Consider the following 23,572-nt stretch of genomic DNA (forward strand, 5'->3'; position numbering starts at 1 on the left):
GAAGAATTCAGGCCCGTTTGTTTGCCTACTGTTATTTGTTGAAATTTTTTACCACTCTTTGCTGTTATTTGTTGCAAAAAGCTGATTTTGTAAAATGATATTTTTCAGATCTAAAAGGTAAATAGAAGATCACTAACCAAACATATAAAACTCTTCTTTTTGAAATGAAAATGTGCAAACAGGAATATAAGAAAGAACAACCAAACACCCTTTAGTTTAGTTATTTTGTTGTTTATATGTATTTAATGTTGTTAGCCGATAAAATTCATTTAATTTTTCTTCCAATAAATAACTATTTGAAATTATTTATCAATTCTAATAAAACACTTCTATTTTGCAGTGTGGAGTGAAAAAGCAAAAAGGAACTACAATACATAGAGGCAACCACATTCCTTTTCAAAATCCTTTTCAAAAAATGAGATGTCTTTTGAACAAACAAAAAAGAGCTAGACAAATAAAAACCAATGAGGCAATTCTTCTTCTCCAAATCATGCATTTCTTCAACCATATTATAAGTTTATTTATTTGGTTGAATTGATATTTCATTATAAAATAAGTACAACAATCCAGATTATGCATCTCATTTGCATCCGGTTCACTTTAAAACATTGCTTTTTTCTTTTCTCAGGGAACGATAATGCCAGAACTTCCGCAAGAACTAATCACTGAAATTCTACTTTGGTTGCCCGTAAAGTCTATATTGCGTTTCAGATGTGTTGCTAAATCTATCTGCGCAATCATTGATAGCCAAGATTTCATAAACATGCAACTCAACAGATCTTCTGAAAACAAGATTCATCGCAAGCTGATCAGTCAAGAATTAGCAATATATCATTCGGAGAAAAAGTTTAGGGGGTTTCGTGTTTGTGATATTGATGATGATGATGGCCTCAAAACAAAGATTCTATTCAAGACCCCAAGAAGAGAAATCATTCTACCGTATGGCTATTGCAACGGTTTATTTCTCTTGTATGCTAAATTATTCAATCTCGCTGTATGGAATCCATCCACCAAACAATGCAGGAATCTTCCGCATATCCCCATTGAAGGATCACATTATTATTACCATTCTGATATATGCGGGATCGGTTTGGGTTATGACTCTACTTCTGATGACTACAAGGTTGTGTTAATTAATCATTTCTATTACGGGATTGGATGTCAAGCTTGGATTTTTGGATTGAAGACCAGTTTGTGGAGAAGGGTTGGGAATTTCCCTAACATACAACATTCTAGGTCAAAGTTTGCATACTTTGCACATGGTGATTTGCACTGGTTATGTTGGAAACGGGAACAGTCGCAAAGCATTGTTGCATTTGATGTGGCAAAAGAGACATTTTCTATAGTGACTCAACCTGTTTACCCAATCAAAGGGTATCTAACTGGTTTGCACGTTTTAGATGAGTGTCTCTGTATCAGTTTTTCCTCATATACTTTCCCGGAGGAAGCTGTTTTATATGTTCGGAGGAAAGATGGAGCTGAGTTTACATGGAGCACACTCTACTCTGTTACAGCAACTCAACTGCCGCCGTTCTTGAAAATACATAAGTTTAGAAATGTGAGAGTTTTGGGGTACTTGAAGGAAGGAGATAAGATTCTGCTCGATTTTGGTTTCAAGTTTGTGGTCTCGAATGATCTTAAAGAGAATTTTTTCGCAGAAACTGATATAATAGGTAAAACTAAGGTTAGATATGGTAATCCTATAATGTTAAGTGAAAGTCTCATGTCTGTAGGCACAACGGAGCCATAGTTCCTGTAGACTTCTTGAAAACGAAAAGTGCAAAAAGAGCTGCTAATGACAATTCGACTGAGTTACAATGCTTTTTTATTATACAGAGAATACAAAAAAACTCATATTTTTTAGCTTGTAACGACAATTGGACTGAGTTATAATGCTTTTTTTTTTTTTTTTTTTTTTTTTGCTATTTCTTATAATTGATTGCTCAAAATCATGCATCCACTTGTATAATTGCAGAGATAACAGAACTGATAAAAATGAAAAAAAAAGCTCTTAAGCTTTGTCATGCACTGAACTGTTACCTCATAAGATTTGTTTCTCTTCCCAGCCTCCAGCAGTTGTTTAATTCCAATTTTGGTACCTGAAAAAGAGATGACAAAACCCAATTATTAGAATCAGGTATTCCCAAAGGTGTGAAAGGTCAAGGCTGCCAATTCATACAAACCTTGTAGAGCTTCTTCTAGACCTAATTCGTCTCCTTTTGTTTCTTTGCTGTCCAGAATGATGCTTTCACTCAAAGCAATAACCTGCAACTAGTTAGTAGTTAATTGTGAACATTTGTTGAGATAATGGCTCAATCAGGGACAATCCGATTATGTTTCTTAATATAGAAAACTGATCAGGGAGCTGTGATGCCACAACTTTCACAAAAAGTAATATATTAAATCCTACATTTGGTCGCGAGTAAAGTTTCTTGTGCTTTTCAGATGTGTTTCTAAATCTTTACGTGCAATCGTTAATAGCTAAGATTTCATAAAGGCTCACCTGAATAGATCTTCCGAAAACAAGATTCATTGTAAGCTGATCTTTCAAATTTTGCATACTTTGCATGTGGTGAATCAAATTTTGAATACTTTGCACTTGGTGAATCAAAATTCGCATACTTAGCACATAACGAATCAAATTTTGCACACTTCGCACATGGGGAATTGCACTGGTTATATAACCTACCAACATGGCTTTGGGATAGTAGGGGTCTGCCGAAACAACAAATTGTTGCATTTGATGTGGCGAAAGAAGCGTTTTCTGAAGGGATTCAGTCACACAGCCTGTTTACCAAATCTAAGGGTATTTGACTGGTTTGCACATTTTAGATGGGTGTATCTGTATCAGTTTTTTTCTCGTATAATACTATCCCAGAGGTAGCTGTTTTATATGTTAGGAGGAAAGATGGAGCTGAGTTTAAGTGGAGCATACTGTACTCTGTTACAGCAGCTCAGCTGCCGCCTGAACATATATAGTTTTCAGAATGTGCGAGTTTTTGGATATTCAAAGGAAAGGATTATGCTAGATTTTGGTTTCGAGTTTATGGTCTCATTTTGAGAATAAACTCTAATATGATAATCCTATAATATTAAGTGAAATTCTAGTGTCTATAGGCACAACGGAGCCATAGTTCCTGGAGACTTGTTGAAGAGAAAATATATAAAAAAAAAAACTGCTGATTGATTCATACTCTTAGACATGTCTAATTAAGGAGAATACTCACGTCTAATTAAGGAGGATACTCAAATCCAACCTCAGGTGAGTTTACATGGAGTAAACTGTATTCAGTTACAAGGCTATCTTTTGTCATTTTAGTGACCTTATAATGAAACATTAATAAAAGTTTGGTGTGCATTTTAACCTCAATATGCTTATAGAAAAGTTCACTTGAATTAAAAGGTACCATAATCCCAAGAAGTCATAAAGTTTACTTTAATATTATTTAGGATATAAGAGTTGAGTTTTATCTATAAATTGTTCTATTTATCCTTTCCAATTCCCATCAGATCCAAAAGGAGAATTTATACTATACTCCCCAGTAATACACTCTTCATGAGAGATGATTGGTATTAACAAATAAATGTGAGGGAGTGGTATCAATTGATTGGTTGAGTGCATTGTTCCGGGAGTATTGTAGAATTTCTCAAACAAAAGAGTAAAATTTTACAGAATCTGTGCCTAATTTTTACAACTACCAGGCAATAATGGACATTAAGTTTTAAGACAAACCTGAAAATGATTCTTGTCTGTAGACAACTCTCACGGACCAGCTGGATTTAACTTCTTCATTGCAAGATTTCATAGGCTAATTACAGCAGAAACGTTGTTCCTAAAATGGAAAACAACCAGTAGTGATTTATATAATGCTGATGGAAACATATATGTAAACTGGAAAAGCCTTGAATTGTTGCCACCGTATACTGCTTCAAGGATTCAAACAAGGGGGAGCCTTATAGAATAATAAGGTGTCTTTAGTTCAATTATTTTCTGGCTTCCAACCAGCTTCAATGCTGTCGAGAAACTCACCAAAGGACCATCTTTAAAATGAGACAAGCTGAAGTCATTAGGTTGAATATTCTACTTAGTTACAAAAGAAAGGAGAAATTCAGTTGTATAATTGCAGAGAGATCATAACTGATCAAAATGATTTCATTGGCATCAAAACTATTACCTCGGAAGATTTGCTTCTCTTCCCAACATTACTTTTACCTCAGAAGATTTACATACCACGTTACTTTTCAGCCGGTATTGCAGAGAGACCTTAAATTCCAGCTGCTCTGCAGAAGCTGATGACAGGTTTGGAAGATTGAATGTCTTTGTTGAACATGCCTATAGCAAACAAATTCACCATCTTTTAGAATCATTAATTTGAAGTAAAGAAGGGTAATATCAAAATGAAACTGACATAGTTTCATAAAGCCTCCAAAATTCCTATATCACAATTCCATCATTACCCTACAACAGTTGATGGACTAAATTAGGGGTTGTTTGTTTAAAAAATTTCTACTCCTGTTTCCCTTTTCATATTAAAAATGAGAGCTCCAGGTGTTTGGCTAAAGACCTACTGTTCGCGTTTTATACATGAAAAGTAAGCAAACATCAGCTAAACCAAACTGGCCCTTAAAGAAATCTTATAGACTGTCACAAGATGATTACCTCTGTAGTTTCAAGCCATTGGTTCAATTAGCATGTCTTTAAATTTTCAAATTGTTATTTGTTGTTATGTTAGAAATGTTTTTATTATTTATATCAGTAGCACCATAATAGGTATAACACAATAAAAAAAATACATAGTTACATTAGAAAAATGATATAAACTTTTATTATTGATTTCATAACTATCTAATCAAACTGATTATGCAATAGCTATATTTAACATGTTTCCCCCTAGGAGAACAGAGGAGGACTGCTTTGTTCATTCTTGAAGAGATTATTTAGATCAACCTTAGCTTTAACCTTTGCCAACCTTAGGAAATTGATGTTGAAATACTTTCGGCCATAAACTTGAGCTTTCTTAAAATCAGTAAATTCTAGGATTTCTACCAATGTCATTATCTCTATAGTTGAGAAATGCTATCCTTGGATTCCTAGACACAAATGAGTCAAAGCTTCTGTTCATCAATTCCACAAGCCTTTCACTTTGTCCTAGAAATATTCCAATGAACGATACCTCAACAGTCTTTTCGCCTACTTTGCTCGCTCACAACTTTTGGATATACTCTAACAACTAGTTGCCATTTGAAAACAATGTTTGTTACACGTTCTACATTTCGTCTAATGTTGAGAACAGTGAAATGTTTCAGGAACCGGAACCAAGTTAATATAGTACTATTCAAGAACAACTCCAAAGCTCGCTCCGCCTCTGCCTCTGATTGCCCAAAACAGATCCTCACCCATGGATTGTCTATCAAGTATATTTTCGTTAACATCAATAATTCTGGCATTAGCAATATTATCAACAGACAATCCATAATTTCTCATCAGGTTTCATACTCTCCGCCTGTAAAATGACCTCCATTTTCTACAGTTGCAAGCACACCAGCTAGAAAGGCATGTCGTTTTCTTACCTTAGTAGCAATTGTGTAATAAAGCTCGCCCAATGTCGCTCCTGCATGAACCCATCCAGAAAAAAATTAGAATCTATATTGATTGCTGGTAGATTAAACATGTCAAGGATGACAAATGAGACAACAGATAGATAGGAAAGGCCTTCAAATTCATGGCCAGCGCTTTGAATCCTGATCAGCAAATCATTTTATTTGGCGCAGATAATAGTTGCTTTAACATGAGTTTTGTCTTTTGTAGCTATAATGGCAAGGGGTTTTGGGGCTTCAAAGGTCATAAAATTGCTAGCTCACATATAGGCTCTTAATCTCGATTCAAAAAAAGAATTGTTCCAGTGTGTAAATGGTTTCAAAACTTGGGTCGGAGGAGTTAGTATAATCAGGAATGCATTTCAGAAATTTGGGGAAATCTGAATCACACGTTGCCATAGAAACTGAAAACAAAATGATAATAAGAAAAATTAAGCTCGAAGCTTGATAGTCCTAAATCTGGATTTATGCAGCAGTTTTGATAACAAGAAATAAAACAGTTCTGTTAACCAAGAGAAGGAATATGCATCCTTAGCTTACATGTTTCTTTTGCCTTGACTTCGTACTGCAAAAACAATTGCAAAGCAACGAGAAATGAAATTTCAACTCAAACTATAACGATCAAGATAGAACGTTAAGATATTATTTCAGATTCTCCAACAAACACACAAAAAAAAAAAAAAAAAAAAAAAAAAAAACTGACTGTTTATAGATGTAATACCTTAACTTACATGACCGATGCATCATTGTGTCATGAAGATGTAAATTTGCTCATTAGTCTGTTTGCATTTTTGTCCGATCCAAAGAGAGATTCCGAATTGTTTGACCTTCACCTTAGTAATTTAACAGATCTGATCTCCTCAGCTACCAATTCAATTGCAGATTGCGCATGTTCTCTAATGCACAATCTGCAATTGAATTGGTAGTAGAAGAAGCAACCGATCGATCGAGCGTTTCCCAAAAGAGGCCTCTATCAACTTTGACGGAGATCGTGGCACTGAAATTAGAATCGAGATAGAAATGGGATTTCGTGATTGTCCATCATCAATATTGGAGAGGGTAGTGAAATTAAAATTGCCTTTTCTTTCCTATTGGAATATAGGGGGTTTTAATGGTAAATATATTTAAAATAAAAAAATAAAATAAACTTTAAATTTAATATAGAAAATATATACGTAGCATAAAATCAAAATAATAAAAATAATCGATAGAAAAAAAAAAGAGTAACATTTATATCTATCTATACTATATATAATTACGGAAGTAGAGAGAAATGAGAAAAAGTGTTTTAGAGGTCTTTTTGATGAGTTGTCAACGTAGTAAAAAATAAGATTAAAAATATTTAATTAATTAAAAATAAATATTTAATTAATTAAAAATAACAAATTTATATTTATAATATATTAAATAATTACTAGCCTATTAATTAAAATAATAAAAGAAAGCAAGAGTTACGGGAAGATGAAAAAACACAAAGCAAAGGAAATCCAAAAGTCACAAATAAACTTCTATATAAAGCATGATAGATAGTATTTCACCATTATATTCATTGGTCACGATAGATAGTATTATATTTCTGAAGGTAAATATTCGATTTTTTTCATATTTTGTAGTTATTTTGTTCTCAATTATGTTGTTGTTTTATTTTTATTAAACAATAGTTGTTATAGTTTCATCTTTCAGATTCATTTCTGTTGTTACCCAAGTTTTATACCTCTCGCTATCTTATCAATGTTTTCTTTTTTATTTGTCTTTTTTTTTTCTAAACTGATAGCTTCAATTGAAGAAATCCGACAGAAATAGAAGATGCATGAACAGCTAAAACCGGAAAACACAAAAGTGTCAAAAATTACAAAAAAAATTTATATTTCTCAAGGTAATTATTCGATTTTTTTCATATGTTGTAGTTATTTTTGTTCTCAATTGTGTTGTTGTTTTCTTTTTATTAAACAATAGTTGTTATAGTTTCATTTTTCAGAGATAAAATTCCATTTCTGTCGTTACCCAGGTTCCATACCTCTCGCTACCTTATCCATGTTTTTTTTTTTTTCTTTTTTTTTTCAAAATGACTAAAATAAAAGATTTTGTAAATTTGTATTCTTTTTTAGTATATGTTGCTAGGTGTTATCGTTTCGATTGCTAACTCTTAACTAAAATTTAAATTTTCGGCTTTATATGAACTCAATTTTTGGCTTTCTCAATTGTGCTGTTGTTTTATTTTTATTAAATAATTGTTGTTATAGTTTCATCTTTCAGAGATGAAATTCCATTTCTGTCGTTATCCAGATTTCATATCTCTCGCTACCTTATCCATGTTTTCTTATTTATTTATTTTTCAAAATGACTAAAATAAAGATTTTGTATATTTGCATTCTTTTTTAGTATATGTTCCTAGGTGTTATCGTTTTGATTGTTAACTCTAACTAAAATTTAGATTTTCGGCTTTTTATGAACTCAATTTTTAGTTTTAATTGAAGTTAGATTAATTTTTCTAATTCGGAACATGTTGAAATCCACTCATTTTTTTAGTTTGAGTTTAGCTAATTGATATGGATTGTATTTTTTATTTTTATGCATTTTGGTACAAATAGATATAAAGTTTCACACGATAGTTGTTCATTGAAGTTTGAGACATATTAAATAAAATATTAAAGAGATATTGGAATATTATACTTATAATGAAGTTTATTTCAATATAAATTATGTTATATTATTATTATTATTATCAAGAAGTTATTTTTTCCTAATTTTCTAGACAATGAGATTGTAAGCGTCTAATACGCTTGATGAGATGTTTATTCTTGAAGAATGTGGATTATGCTAGATACGAATTCAAAATCAAGGTAAATAAAAATAAATTTTGATGCTCAAAATCCTAAAAATGTACATTAATTATGGATATTGAGATAATTGCTTTTGCAACATTGGCTTATATAATTTTTAACTATTATATTATGGTTCGTACAAAATTGTTAGTATTTCAAGAGTTTTTAACAGATAAAAATGAAATATGATCATAGGACAAATTATTGAAAAATATTAATTAAGAAAATATTATTATTTGAATCTTTTCAAATTCTCAAATGTTGAGCATAATGATTCTAATTAATATAATTAATTTCACATATTAATTATAAAACATTTTTTTTGTACTGAGTGGTTACAATTGCGATATAATTCTATTTAACTAAAATTAATTTATGGACTTAATACTTCATTAAGAAAAAATAAAATGTTTAATTAATGGGCAAAAAATATTTTCACTCTCCTCTTTATACGCTTATGTCTCGACATTCTCTCTTATTTTCAAAAAAAAAAAAAACTCGAGAGGAAGATTGTTCTCTCCTAATTATCTTTTTCGTCCCTTCATTTTTTTTTCAATTCTTTTGTTTGTTTTTCTTACTTACAAAATTCAAGAATATATAATTATTAGAAAATATTAATGAAGTCAAATAAGTGATATCTGCGAGTATGACTGATATTCTATATAGTGAAAGAATGAAGAACAAATTGATCGAATGTCTTAATGAGATATTACGAGATGAAAATAGGAGAAATCATCATCTTAAACTGATTCAATTAGATATATTGGGTTATTGTAGCATAATGAATAATTGAATTCGAATATTTGGTGATCATAAAATTCCATCAACCAAAATAATTATCATCAAGATGAATTTGTGACTAATTCTTACGAATTTTATTTTTTTATATGTAACATATTGAATTGATAAAGTTTCTTCATATGCAACATTAGAAAAGTATTGATTGTAATAGTTTATAGAATAATATATTGATGTTGCTTCCATTTTAACATAGATTTTAATTCTTTTTGATCGTAGATATAATATTTAATTTTAATTATAGTTTAATTCAATTTTTGTTTAACCTATATTGTAATTCTTTTGTATCGTAAATATAATATTTAATTTTAATTATAGTTTAATTCAATTTTTGGTTTTTTTTATCATATTCTAATATATTTCTTAATTAATCTGCTATTTTATTATTATTGTTTCACAGAATATTTGGAATATAAAAATGTATTAAAATTCCTAAAAAGTACAAATCATTGAATTTTATAAAAATAAATAAATCATTCATCTTTAGTTAAAATTCTATAAAAAAAGTAGTCAATTATTTTAAAATTAATTTAATTTGAATTATCATTAAAAAATATATATTAATTTCAAATATATATAATATAAATTTTTTTCATAGCATGATATAAAATTATTTAAAAATAAATATGTCAATTTATTTATTTATCTAAATTATATAAAAGTTTCATACCCCGTGCATCGCACGGGTTTTCGACTAGTTAATATTTAATATAGAGATAAGATCTACCATGAATTGCAAATTTACTTTTAAGGTGAAATTTATCTCTAAATTTCATAGTAAGAATTAACTTTATTTTATTCGATAGAAAATGTGAATATATTGATTTACTGTTATTTAATTGTAATTTTATTCCATAGAAAATATGGATATATTTTTTTGGTAATAAAAAGTTTAGGTAAGGGTAGGTCTACCCACTCCTAAGGTTAGTGCAAACCACAGACCTTGATAAGGGTTTACAGTGGAAACCTCAAACCTGTCAAGCAGAGGTTCAACGCCTTACCACTCGGACCAATTTTCATTGGCGAAAATATGAATATATTGATTTACTGTTATTTAACATCGGACAATTTAAACATTCATTTATTATGATATTAATACAGTTACAAATAACTTATTCAGTTTAAAAAAAAATTGTCACATATAAATTAATAAAAAAAACTGACTAAAATATTTACTATATTATTAACACAATTATAAACACCTTGCCTAAATGTAAAAATTATTAAATATAATAGTCAAAATATTCAACTAAATTTACAAGGTTAAAATTGATTTTGTATTTCTAACAAGAAATCAGCCAGTTGACCCAACTATGCTTTTAATTATAATATTTCAAAATGGCTAAATAAAAAATAATTAATAGAAAATACTTGAAGCATTAATGAAATTAGGGCTAAATTAGTAAATATAGAATAAAAAAGAAATACAGCTTATCTTTAAAAAAGAAAAGGTCATTTCTTTTTAGTCTGTGTATATACAGGGACGGAGCCAGCTCAGGGTTCGGGGATTCCGGCCTCCCGGCCACCGGTTCCATCCTTGAATAGTATGCCTTCATTATTGGTCAGCCCCTCTACTTTTAATTCATATTTACGTATTTATAGTATCATTATGATATGTTAAGATAGTTGAATTGGTTAAGACATTTTTTGATACAATAGATCAACGGTTTCAAAACCCATAAAGTTTTTTTTCTTAAAGACAAAGTTTTAGATCTACTCCTGCTCATGGAGAAATTTATTGCGTCTAAACCATATTAACCACATGTGTTGATAAAAATTAATGGAATAATAAAAAGGAAACTCTAAATGACTCTTATCATATGATAATAACAATTGAAGATTATCTTACAACTCTTAACAGCTAGAAGAAAATACAAGGATTAGTGCAGAATTTGAATTGTATATAGAAGCTGCTTTGAGTTGATCTAAGTTTATATCTCTCAAGACTGCAGTTTAGCTTTCAGTGCTTCAATAACTGCAGAAAAATCACTATCGCTGAGGCCGTGACTTTTAGCAACTTTGTATAGTTCATTTGTAGCAGCAGCAATTGGAGTTGGTTGGGAAACAGATTCCGCTAATCCCAGAGCGAGTCTCAAATCCTGACACGAACGAACATATATTCAGATATGATGTGATAGACCCGTTTAAATCACGCAGAAAGTTAGATCAGTCCCAAACCTTCTGTTGATGCTTCAAAGGGAAAGCAGTAGGGTATTGAGATTTTATCATAGAAGGACCTTTCATTGAGTACATTGGTGCACTAATGGCACCCTGTGACACTACCTGAAATACCATCCTTATACGTAAATGCGCGAAAATAAAATTGAATAAGATATATTTTGGTTTCCGAAATACCTCAACGAGTACATTTGGGTCCAACCCGACTTTCTCACTGAGAAGCAACCCTTCAGAAAAGGATGCCATCATACTGAAATTGGTTGCGAAAAGCGAGTGTCACAATCTCAATCGATCAACACAACCACAATATCGATCTACAGGAAATGAGCTTGTTAAAAATAATAACCTGCCCATGACCATGTTGACAACAAGTTTCATTGCAGCCCCATTTCCAACCTCTCCAAGAAAGAATCTTGACTGTTCAAATTCACAAATCTACATAAGACCGCAGCAGTAGAGAAATTCAAACGCGATAATATAGAGTATAAATTAAGTACCTTCCCCATTATGTCTAAGAATGGAGCAGCTATTTCATACAGAGATTTGTCACCTGAAATATGACATCTTATGCTTCAGTTTCTACTAGGCCATTCACTGTGTTACAGAACACATCATATTTAAGAACCGCAAACAAAATAAGGTTACAGAAAAAGAAGCTAACTAATGGACCTATACTCGTGTAACGGCCCTAATTGATGTTGAACATGATTGATTATAAGAAAATTGCGTCTCACCTGCAGTAAGAAATATAAGTTGTCCATCTTCTGCTGGTTTTTTGGAACCAGAAACAGGAGCCTAAGGGAAAAAAAACTCAGACATTCAGAGAACATCCTATTCATATATATCATTCAAATTTGAGGTTTAAGTAGTTGAGCAAATATGTCCATAATAACGAGGAGGTATCTTCACCTCCAAAAATGATGCTCCGGTAGCTTTGATCTGTCCACCTATCAATTTAGATGTGCCGCCATCAACAGTTGAAACATCTACATACCTGTCAATATATTACAGGTATTACCAACTTAGGAACGACAAGCAAACAATTTAGAAAGGAAAAAGAAAAGAAAAATCATATGGCTTGTGCAATCAGTCCTTAATCAGTATATTTTTATTTTGTGTCCTGAGCCAAATCAGGTGGAAATTTAGCAGTGATTCTAATAGAAAAGCCCTCATATAAAAAAAAGAAGGCAAAAGGCATCATGAGGCCCCTAATCATACCGATTTTGGTGGATTAACCCCCTGATCTTTTATTTCAACACATCAGACCCCTGATCATTTATTTTTTGCCACATTAAGCTCCTTCTCAAATTAGTTAGTTGTGAACAACTAGTTCTGTTAAAAGAGCGTTATACATTTCATATGTGTATAAGAAATTGTATTTTTGACGGTCTGAAATAAGGTTTTTAGTTTTTTACAGATTCTCTATAGCCACAAAACACATAAAAAGAACTGCTTTCAAACTGTTAAAAGTGCAAATTTTACAGATTCTCTAATAAGGCTTTGTCAACGGAATTTTATGTTCAAAGCTGGTTTTTGTGGTCATCAAGGGGCTTAATATACTGAAGCTGATTTAGGAAAGTAGAAACTCTCACAGCCTATGAGCGAATTAAGAACTAAAGAATTAGATTTTGGCAGCAATATGAAACCAGCAAGATAAAACTGCTCTATTAATACTCAATCAAGTATCAGAGTTTGCATTATGTTGGAGATGATCAAAAGAACAAAGAGGGAAAGCAAGTCTACCCTTTTCCTGGACTCATACCAACCGTAGCTCCATTCTTTCCACATGCCACCTCCACCTGAAATTATATGGATTTAAGTTACTGTACTATCGCAGTCAGTAGATGAGAATGGAAATAGACGCACTGCACTTTCAGGATCAGCAAGCATGGCGAATGTGACATCACATGCAGCAGCTACTTCTTCAGGAGAAGGTTTATACCTGCAGAGATGAATAAATTTTCATGCAAAGTGTTTACTTCTTAAATTAAAATGCATAAGCAGCCATCTTGCAGAGTTTACGCAAAAGCCCAAAAACAGTAAACTGCTAGTTAACGTTTTAGCAGATAAAGTATAACAAGGTGAACCGGCTGTAACCAAATTTTTATCTAATGCCATAATATTATCTGCTACTAAATTATGAAACGCACTACCACAACATGGCTTTACCATATATATTCAAATTCAGAGCCCTCATAAGAGATTCAAGCTGAAATGTCTAAAAATTCAATAATTTCACCAAGTTCAGAATGATAGAGAAAATTAACTATTTCCTGTTTTAAAAAATATAGTTCACTTGTTTGATTTCTAAACATGAGTATAAGTTCATGGCATTATGTCCACACATAATCATTGCTTTGTCCTGAGCATTAATGAAGGATTTTAGCAGGAATTCAAACAGTTTTATGAGTATAAATTGGAAATGGTAAATCTTTCTCCTTATGGTTTGATCCTTGGATTAATGATACTAGTTCAATTGACTTATTTCCCAATATTAGTATTATGGATACTGATATTCCTTGAAATGTGAAGGTTGCTACTTATTGGAGGAATGGAAGGTGGTGTTTACTTTACCTGATCCTGTAAATGTGATTACGTTAAATGCCTGGGGTTCTGTGTGACATTTGCAGATTAGTCCTTCAATGGAGGATAACAATGACATTAGGTGGAAGCCTGCTGGTACTGGTGTGTATTCTGTTAAAACTGCTTGGCAGGTGTTGAAAATTCATGGAGATCCTGTTTCTTGGTGGAAAGTGGTGTGGGGCTCTCAGCATATTCCAAAGCATAGTTTTATTGTTTGGCTTGCAGCTCATAATAGGCTAGCCACTAAAGATCGTTTGTTCAGCTGGAATGTTTTGACTGATGATAGGTGTGTTTTTTGTAACAATCATTCTGAAAACTCTGCAGCATCTGTGTTTTTGATTGTGTAGAAATGTGTTAAGTATGGAAAGATATCAAGAATAGATTTGGCTGCCCCCAGGTTATCAAATTCTTGGAGACGAATGTTCAGCTGGCTGTTGAGGAAGGCAGTGGGTAAAAATTTACAGGCTGCTATTAGAAGAATTGCTTTCTCTGCTTGTGTTTATGAGATTTGGAGAGCTAGAAACATGTTGGTGTTTCAATCTATTTCTGTTGATTTGTATTCCATTCATAGAATTGTGTATGTCGTGAAACTCAAGTTGTATAGCTTAGGCGGGACACATAGGGTGGACTGGAGTGTTTGGTCCTAATTGGACCTAGTTGTTTGTAGTTTTGATGAGTTTTTTATTTCCGCTATTCTGATTAGGAAAAAAAATGAAGGATTCATAGTATTTATTTCTTGTATAATGTCTCAAGTTCACTGCTCGCGTTCAAGTAATGTATTTATGCATAAGAGTTCTTAAATCCTACCACTAGTAGCTTATAACAAAATAACCCGAGCTTTCACCAGAAGGTTCATCAAACACCAATTTGTAGATAAACAAGAGCATATATAAACCATTTCATACTAATTTTCATTAGTATATTTGGTTCTAAATTTTACTTCATAACAGACTTTGTGAAAAGCTTTTAGTTTCAAATTTCAATAGCATATTCTTGTCTCAACAAATGTTCATCAAAGTCGTGGTTCTGATATAAAATGTGACAGCTCAGAAAAAGAAAAAACGCATACTGTAGCCCGGAATAGGTACTTACTTTGCACCTAAGCTGATGAGAGGATCACATTTGCTTTTAGTTCTATTCCAAACAGTCACATCACATCTGCAAGATGTGAAAATGCATAGTTAGATCAAAACAGTAAACCAAACAATTAACAAAATTCTTATTGTATTTTAGGCAATGAAAAAATGTTCAAATAAGCATAGAAATGTAGCAAGAGGGCAAAAACTTCTAAAAAACGTTAAGAAAAACTATTTGTTTTTGTAATATCCGAATATAATCAATTATCTCTGGATGTGTTTTCACATGATAAACAATTATATAAAGTTAACTTAATGAAAAAATAGATCATACCCAACTTTTATGAGATTCTGTGCCATTGGAGAACCCATAATCCCCAAACCCAGGAATCCAATACGAGCGCGTGATTCATCAGCTGCAGATTCACAACAAGATTTAAGCTAAGCAGGATAATAAACAAAGCCATAACGATAAGCACAAAAGAAAGATTAAAATACTTCTGAACAAAATGAAGTATTTATACATGAGCAAAACATGTATCACTCTGCTTATAAATACTAACTGGATCAAATGATGCTTCAATAATGTTTTTGAACCAGAACTTCATCACCAACCAGCACTCATCGTACCATATAGCAGCAGCTCACCATACACAATATACAATCCCAAATGCTAAGTAAGAGTGCAATACTCTACATATCACCATGCCACCTCATCATCATAACTCAGCTCGGTAATAACGTCTATGTTTTTTTCCAATAAAACTGAAGTGTTATATCCCTCTAATAGCGGCTCTGCATCAACTACTGGACTGATACTATGTGTGTGATTCTACTTTCACAACAAGCAACTAGTAGATTCTTTTTTCAAATCCTTTTTGAAACATTTTCCAAACAACAATGTTATAGACAATTCATTTCATGTTGGTCCAATTAACAAAAGCATAACTATGGCACAGTTACCTCAACATTCGTCATCCATTCACTTTCACTACCATGGCCTGAAACGTAATTTCCATATGGCTTCTCCTAATTAAGGTTATCAATTTCTGACACGATAACATGATTTACAAAAAAAACCGCTTGACACAACACAAGTTTCATTTTTGTTGCATCTATATTATATAATCATAGATTATATATATATATATATTACAACTTGTTTTGGGACACTTACTCCTATAGTTTACTAATCACATTGCTAGTTTAGCTGCATTTTTTATATGAAGTTGTCAAACCTTAACCATAACATTTTCCCATTAGATATCATATTATTTGTCATATTAGTAGGTGTAAAATTATGATTTGCTAACACTTCAAAAATCTCACATGATGCTGAAGAATCCTATCTCGAAATTCATGAATGCGTAAATTACCTTTTGCAGAGGCTGCTTGGACAGAGAAAGCTTTAGAAGAAACAAAAACTTGCAGTCTCGGGGAGAAAGAAGAAATGGGCGTTGCTCTAAAATGGGCGGGCAATTGAGGGCAAAAGCTTGAGCACATAGCCATGGCTGTGCAGAATTTCAAGCGATGGGTGTTATTGGTCTTCACCAACAGGGTTATAGGGCAAAAGCTTGAGCTCATAGCCATGGCTGGTTTATGCTTTTGGGCCTTGGAGCATATCGATGCGATATTTTGTTGGCTAGTTTGATGGGATAAAGAAAAAGATGAGGGGGCTGAAACGGCACCGTTTGGTTTCACTATAAAGAGAATCAATTTCAAGTCTGAATTTATCCCTCTCTCTCATCCCCAAATTCCAGAAATCAAAATGGAGATTGTAGGCGAAGATGGCTCTACGGTTAAACTGAAAGACGACGGTTCCGATTCCAAAGCTGTATTTGGAAGAGATTCAGGGTTTAATACCAAAGACAGAACAGTCTCTCGCCGGCACGTGTTGTTTCAGCTCCGCAACACCGAGAACCAAACAGAGCCTAGGGTTTCATTTCAAGTTGTTGGGAAGAACCCACTGTGGTTACGAAGCGGTGATGGCGAGAGAAAGATTGAAGTTTTCAGGAAGCTCGACAAGGGTGAGATGGGAGCTGGTGACTGCTTCTGCATATCAAGTCAAAGCCCTGTGTGGTACAATCTGAAGAAAACTGAAGTTGAAAAGGAAAAAGATTTGGGGAATGATAATGGAAGTGAAAGATTGAATGGGAATTCGGAAAGTCTCGACATTTCACAGATTGACCCTGTTAAAGGTTGGTACTTTCATCTAATTTCTCCCAAAATTTCTCTAATTTGAGTTCTTGATTTATGGTTGGTTAATTGAAATTTGTATGCAGAGTTTGGATTTCTGATAATTGGTCACGAGTTTGATTGCTATCCTAATCAAAGAATACGCAACCCTAATAATTGGGATTGGTTTCTAGAGGAAACTAAGCAAGATGATGATAGTGATGATGAGAAGAAAAGGAAAAGAGGTGTGAGAAGAAAAAGGAAGAAAGATGAAGATGAAGATGAAGATGGTGAATGGAGTGATGAGAGTGAAGATATGGAAACTGCAGCAAAAATCAAAAGAGTTGGTAGACCAAAATATTCAACAAGATCCAAGGACAAAAATAAAGGTGAAGAAAGAAAGACAGATCATTCAAGGATGAAAGTTGATGATGATGATGATGATACACTAGGAGGGTTTATTGTGAATGATGATGATGAGGAAGAAGGAGAAAATGATGAGGAAGAAGAGGAAGAATTGATGGAGGATGAGGAAGAAGAAGAGCTAGATGAGTAACTTGCACTTGCATTTCATATGCAGGAGGAAGTTTTGTGTCTGTATATTGGAGTTCTGTTTTGTGTAATGGTTTCTTATTGTACCCGAATGTTTTTGCTCCTTGTTTAGTTAACAAAACATACATTTTTGAAAGAGGGTCAAATATTATATCACTTTAAACAAGTTTGAAAGCTAACGAAACATTAACGAAACACTCCACAAGAAGGATAAATGATTTTTTAATAATGACGGAACCACGAGAGCAAGGCGAGAAGGGAGCGGATACCTCCTACTCTCCTCCATATCGGCCGTTAGTACTAATTGACTATTTTTGCCCTATGAAATCAACAATTTTTTTATCTATTCAAGTTGAAAATCATATAATTTTGAACGATTATAGCTAAGCCCTCTAACTGATCTAAAGTGTTGTCTTTGCTTCTTGATCCATTAGATAAGATTTGTTTTATGATTTATCCAAAATGTTTATTTTTGCCTCGTACATCTATTATTTTATTATATTTGTCTTTTTTTTTTTTGAAGTAAATTATATTTGTCTTTTAATCTATCAAAATTGGTGAAATTGCAGATTTTATCAATTTTGATAGTTTATGGGGAAAATATAACCAAATAATAGGACGGGAGCAAAAACCAACATTTTAGATAGGTTAGAGGACAAATGCTACCAAATAATTGGCTAAAGAATAAAGAATAACATTTTTTATAAATCAAAGAATAAAAAATAACATTTTTTATAAATCAATGTTGCAATAATGGAAAATTCTGCCTCAAGAGATGACACTCCTTCTGTCTCTAGAGAAAAAAAAAAGATAACGAGGAAGGGTGGACACAAGGGGATTTTTTGGAGGGGCTTAGGCTTTCCGGACACCGGAATCATTTCTATTAAGGATAGTAGTTCTAGTCCTCTAGTTTTGAAATATTAAAATTTGGAGTGTTAAGATAATGTGAGAAAAAAAAATTATATACGCATGTGTTGTTCAAGTTTAGGCCCATTTGTGAATTTTTACAAAGGAAGACTGTGCATTTTAAGCCTATTTTTATGTTTCGGGAATGGAATGTATCCCACATTGAAAAACAAGTACTTGTAAGTTTTATTGGAGTGTGTCCCAAAAGGTAACCGGTTTTGTGAAGGGTGAGAACCTACATAAGGGTTAGTTTACCACATGCAACCATCAGCACTATCCGGCCGGGCGGGCGGATTGATGTGTCAATTATTTTATTTTATTTTAAGAATTTTTTATTTAATTAAATAAAAATTTCGAAAATTAATTTTAATTAAAAAAACTTCTTATTTTGAATTGGTCCATGATCAGAACCAGTCTCCCACATTTTCTAAACCTCCCTGATTTTTCTTTCCATCTTCTCATCATTTTTTATTTGATAAAAACGGAAAAAAAAAAAAATCTGTTGTCCCAACCTATATGTTCCCATATCTATTTCTCTATTAATTTTTGACATGTGTAATTTTTATCTATTAACCATTTAATATTTTAAAACCTTTTTAATCCTAGTTAATTACTAAAATTTTGAATTTCTAATTACCCTGTGTTTCCTGTTTAACAACCCATCTAATAAAGCTCTTTAGAACTCTCATCCTCTCTCTTTTATCAATTTTTTCTCTTGAAATCTCTCCATATCACCTCAACAAAAACCATATCCCACTTAATTTTTATTATTTAAACCATCATCATCCAAATTCATAAGGATTTGATTGCTAATTTTTTCAATTTTCCATTAAACAGTACACAATTTTGATTGAATGGAACTTTATTAAATAGTACTTCTCATTTCTTTGTGTTGCTGATACTTTTTTATTTCTAAATTTTCTCATCAATCAAATTTTCTTCTTCCGATTATTATTGACGTTTCTCTTTCAATCAAAATTTATCTTCCGATTCGGATCATTGTCATTTTCTTCCGATCAATTTTTTGTCCCTTCCAATTTCTTTCTCTTTGCAATTTCAGTCCCTATTATTTCCATCTCCACCCGGTCGAAACCAATTCGACTTTAACCCGTATTAGGGCAAAGGTGTGATAGACAGAACTTAGCATTCATAGAAGATGGAAATTATGTATCATTAAACTCAAGCAACAAGGAAGAATCAATAGATGTATTTAGAAGACACCATTTATATATTTTACATTATAATTGATCAAAGTTTCAGTGTGTCAAATTGAAATATCAATGGTTTAATGCATCAAAAGTATCAAGAGTTTCATAAGAAATTTTGTTTATTCTTCTGCTATTCTAAAATTACAGAATATGAAATAAAAAATTCAAATGGAATCTAATTAATAGAGTTTTTTTTTTTTGAAGAAAATTATTATTAATAGAGTAATATAGAAACAACATTAAATTATGGGACAATTACAAAACTAGCACCTTTTAAGGGGTTAGTTTTCTTTTCTAACACCTTTTGAAAAACTCACCAAAACTAACACATTTCATTAACAAAATTCCAACCTTGCCCTCCTCTCTAACCTTTTATAACGTTGTCTTTCCCCCCATTTTCCTCTTTTTTCTCGCGCTCTCTCTCTCTCTCTCTCTCTATAAAGAACAAATCAATTTACAGACAACGATCTACAATCTATCCAACCCACAGTTTGTGCTTCAAGATTTTATACACAATCATGTAAGTTTTTTTATTTATTTACAATATTTAAAGCTTCATCGTATTCATGGTTAAGATGTAGCATTTTGATTCTCTAAAACCCAATGTATATTGTTGCTGTTGCCTTTTCATGTTATTCCTGTTCGTTCGAATCCCTAAAAACAGTGACATTGTTGTAGGAAGATGCATTTGGTTTGGAACTTCACCCTGTGATTTTTTCCAGAAATGGTCGATATCCGTCGATATAGTATGAATATCGACAGACATATCGGCGTCGATAGCTGATGAATATCGACGTATATCGACCTCGGTTAAATGTGATTTTTCATTCTAAATCATAATATTCAAACACAAAACACATAAAACATGGATAAGAACAATATTTTTATATTATAATAAAGAAAAAAAATACATAAAACATAAAAAACCGAACAAAAACACAATAAAACATAAGAGGCAAACACAAAACACATAAACAAAAGAGAAACAAACACAAAACACATAATAACAAAAGCACATAAACTAAACATTCAGATACTCAGGCCCCAAAAGGGCGTCAGCGAAGTCCATCTTGGACTTCTCCAACTGCCTTTTGAGGCGCCTAATGGTCCTCTTCAGCCGCCTGTTTTTTTCCCTAACTGACTCCAGATGGTCAGTCATGGCTTCAACAGCGAAAGACATGGTTCTCGTCATGCCCTGCATGAATCGGATAATTTCGTCCGTGTCAGCTTCACGGAATGAATCAGTGAACGAAGCTATAAGTGCTTCGAACTCGGGAAGAGGAGGTGGTGGTGGTGGCGCTTCCATTTTCTGGCTATAGAGTGTTTAAGAGTTTACTAGAATGAATGAATAAACTATGAACAGACAAAGCCTCTATTTATAGGAGAAACAACTTGGCTTGTTCATGGGGAATCTCAACAAACAAGACTCATATTTAATTGATAGAGTGATATTCGGTGGAGAGTGAAAGTCAAAGTGATCATTACCTGCATTTAGTGATCATTACCTGCATTTAATGCTCATTAACATATCATTCTAGAATAGAGTCTTTTGATCTTCCGTCGATATATTATCAATATCGACAGCTATCACGAGAATGCATCGTAGATATATATCAGATCTCGACGGAGGAGTTAGTCTTATGTGTCGAAATGTGCCGGTAGGTGTCGATATTTAAGTTGTATCGACATATATCGACATATCTCGACGTATATCGATGTATATTATAGTTTGAAATGTGTATACCATGATATGTTTCGGTAGCTTTCTTTGTTAAGTTACAAATAATATATAATTTACTTCTGTTTTTATGATAATGCAGAAATATGTCCACCCCGAATACTTGTTTGTGTATGCTTTCGTGGGATGGAGAATGGAAAAAAAAGGGGCCCATGGACACAATGATATACGTTGGTGGTCAATCGAAGGTGCTCCATTTTTCAACGCCAACTGATTATCAAAATTTGAGAGGTAGGATTCATGCTTCGTTGAACGTTGATGCAAGCTGTTTTGACATACGAATGGCAATGCACACAACATACGGTCCAAATAAACTTTTTGGAAGATTAGCAGACATAGTGGATGACAGTGATATTGCTGGATTCGTTGAGTTTTGTCGATGGAATAAGCCCGATGTGATGCCATTATATGTTTCTATGATTCCACAAACAAGTGTTGCGGAAGTAAGGCGACCAATTACTGCTGAAGTACGAAGACCAAGTGTTGCGGAAGTAAGACGACCAATTGTTGCTGAAGTATGGACACAAAATGTTGCTGAAGTAGAGGCAACCAGAATAAGTTCTTGTGTTCCCAACATAGCAATTGAGACTCGTGCTCCGGCAAAACATGTCATGAATCCATATACCCAATCTCCTCTTGGGCTAGACGATATTACATTGGATCACAATTGTGGGTATGAGAATGTAGTGAACGGGGATGATCAAGGATATGGTAATGGCTGTGTTAACGATGATCATGGATATGATAACGATTACAATGGATATGACAATGATGATCACGTATATGATAACGATGATCGCCAAAGATCCGTTTCAGAACCATCGATTGATAATGTTCAACCAAGTTTGAATGAGATTGATGATGAAGCAAGAATGAGAAGGAGAACGGATCCATTTCGGTATGTTCCACAAGTACCAGAGGAGACGGACATTCTGATGAAAACTACAGAATCTTCGGGGGATGGTGGTTTGAAGGCGCACGATATGTTCAAAAGCAAACGAGAACTGCAAGATGCACTTGGGAGATATTCAATTGATAATATGTTCGAATGGAAGGTGCACAGATCAACTAAGTCTTTGTTTGAGGTCCGATGCAAACATGTTGACACATGCAAGTGGCGGGCTAGAGGTGGAGTCATACTAGGTTCAGATATATTCATGCTCCGAAGAATTGACAGTATGGATAGTCACACTTGCGATAGGGGTGGACAACTATTGCCGCATCATAGGCAAGCGGGGAAACGAATTGCAGGTATCATACTTAGTGAGAAGTTAGATATGGAGAATAGGGTGTACCGTCCAAGTCACATCATTTGGGAGATTGAAAAATTATTTTCAATCAACCTATCCTATATGCAAGCTTGGAGAGCAAGATGTTGGGCGGTAGATAGCACAAGTGGTACACCTGAAGAATCATACATGTTATCCAACACACAACCAATGAAAAAATACAACATGGCAAATGAAACTGCATCCTGATCAGATTCATCATTCCAAGCAGTTTGCAACATAATTGTTTCCACGTCTTTAAAGGTTGGTGTAGGGATGCCTGGGAAAAACTTGTTCCTAAATCTATATGGCTTATTTATCCCACTAAACCTTTCAGTAAATGCTTCCATGTCTCCAAACCGTAACCCACTTAGGAGTCCAAACTCCCAATCCCCAAATCTTAACTCAACACCTCTAACTTTGAAGCAAAGATCCCTGGGTTTGAGGTCTTCACGTATGATCTCCCTTGTTAAAAGGGTATGACAGAGGACTCCTGCAAATACTATATTGGTCATATCCAAATACTGCCCGAAGCAACTCTTCCTAAATAGATTTACTTGGTTTGGTGTTAAAAACTCCTTTATATGTTTTGCTGCTTCTACGTTACACCTAACTGTGATGACGCTTTCCGTTCCAAATGCTTTTTTGTATTTATATTCAGATTTCT

The 23,572-nt window shown here is 33.1% G+C and overlaps 2 protein-coding genes and 1 long non-coding RNA gene across 7 annotated transcripts; 1 reads left to right on the forward strand and 2 right to left on the reverse strand.

Annotated features, from left to right (window-relative positions):
- Positions 1 to 389: 389 nt before the first annotated feature.
- On the reverse strand, positions 390 to 6,646 carry LOC136224766 (uncharacterized). Of its 5 annotated transcripts, none has more exons than XR_010686604.1 (6): positions 6,330 to 6,646; positions 6,139 to 6,163; positions 5,572 to 5,612; positions 3,734 to 4,333; positions 2,184 to 2,265; positions 390 to 2,099 (listed from the first exon to the last, which is right to left on the reverse strand). It is a non-coding gene; the product is annotated as an uncharacterized lncRNA (long non-coding RNA). The 5 variants fall into 5 exon arrangements; XR_010686602.1 differs by having other exon boundaries at positions 6,320 to 6,646; XR_010686605.1 differs by lacking the exon at positions 6,139 to 6,163.
- Positions 6,647 to 11,012: 4,366 nt separating this feature from the next.
- On the reverse strand, positions 11,013 to 16,648 carry LOC136223020 (glyoxylate/succinic semialdehyde reductase 2, chloroplastic). The gene is made up of 12 exons (XM_066010800.1): positions 16,435 to 16,648; positions 15,393 to 15,474; positions 15,075 to 15,140; positions 13,266 to 13,341; positions 13,143 to 13,198; positions 12,309 to 12,393; positions 12,134 to 12,194; positions 11,897 to 11,949; positions 11,746 to 11,816; positions 11,577 to 11,649; positions 11,400 to 11,504; positions 11,013 to 11,320 (listed from the first exon to the last, which is right to left on the reverse strand). The coding sequence occupies exons 1-12, from the start codon at positions 16,646 to 16,648 to the stop codon at positions 11,162 to 11,164; spliced, it is 1,101 nt and encodes a 366-aa protein (XP_065866872.1). The 3' UTR covers positions 11,013 to 11,161.
- Positions 16,649 to 16,826: 178 nt separating this feature from the next.
- Positions 16,827 to 17,789, forward strand: LOC136223021 (DEK domain-containing chromatin-associated protein 4). Its single transcript, XM_066010801.1, has 2 exons — positions 16,827 to 17,256; positions 17,341 to 17,789. The coding sequence occupies exons 1-2, from the start codon at positions 16,827 to 16,829 to the stop codon at positions 17,787 to 17,789; spliced, it is 879 nt and encodes a 292-aa protein (XP_065866873.1).
- Positions 17,790 to 23,572: the final 5,783 nt, after the last annotated feature.

Source organism: Euphorbia lathyris, chromosome 3 (assembly GCF_963576675.1).
Source record: "Euphorbia lathyris chromosome 3, ddEupLath1.1, whole genome shotgun sequence".
Taxonomy (NCBI): Eukaryota; Viridiplantae; Streptophyta; class Magnoliopsida; order Malpighiales; family Euphorbiaceae; genus Euphorbia; species Euphorbia lathyris.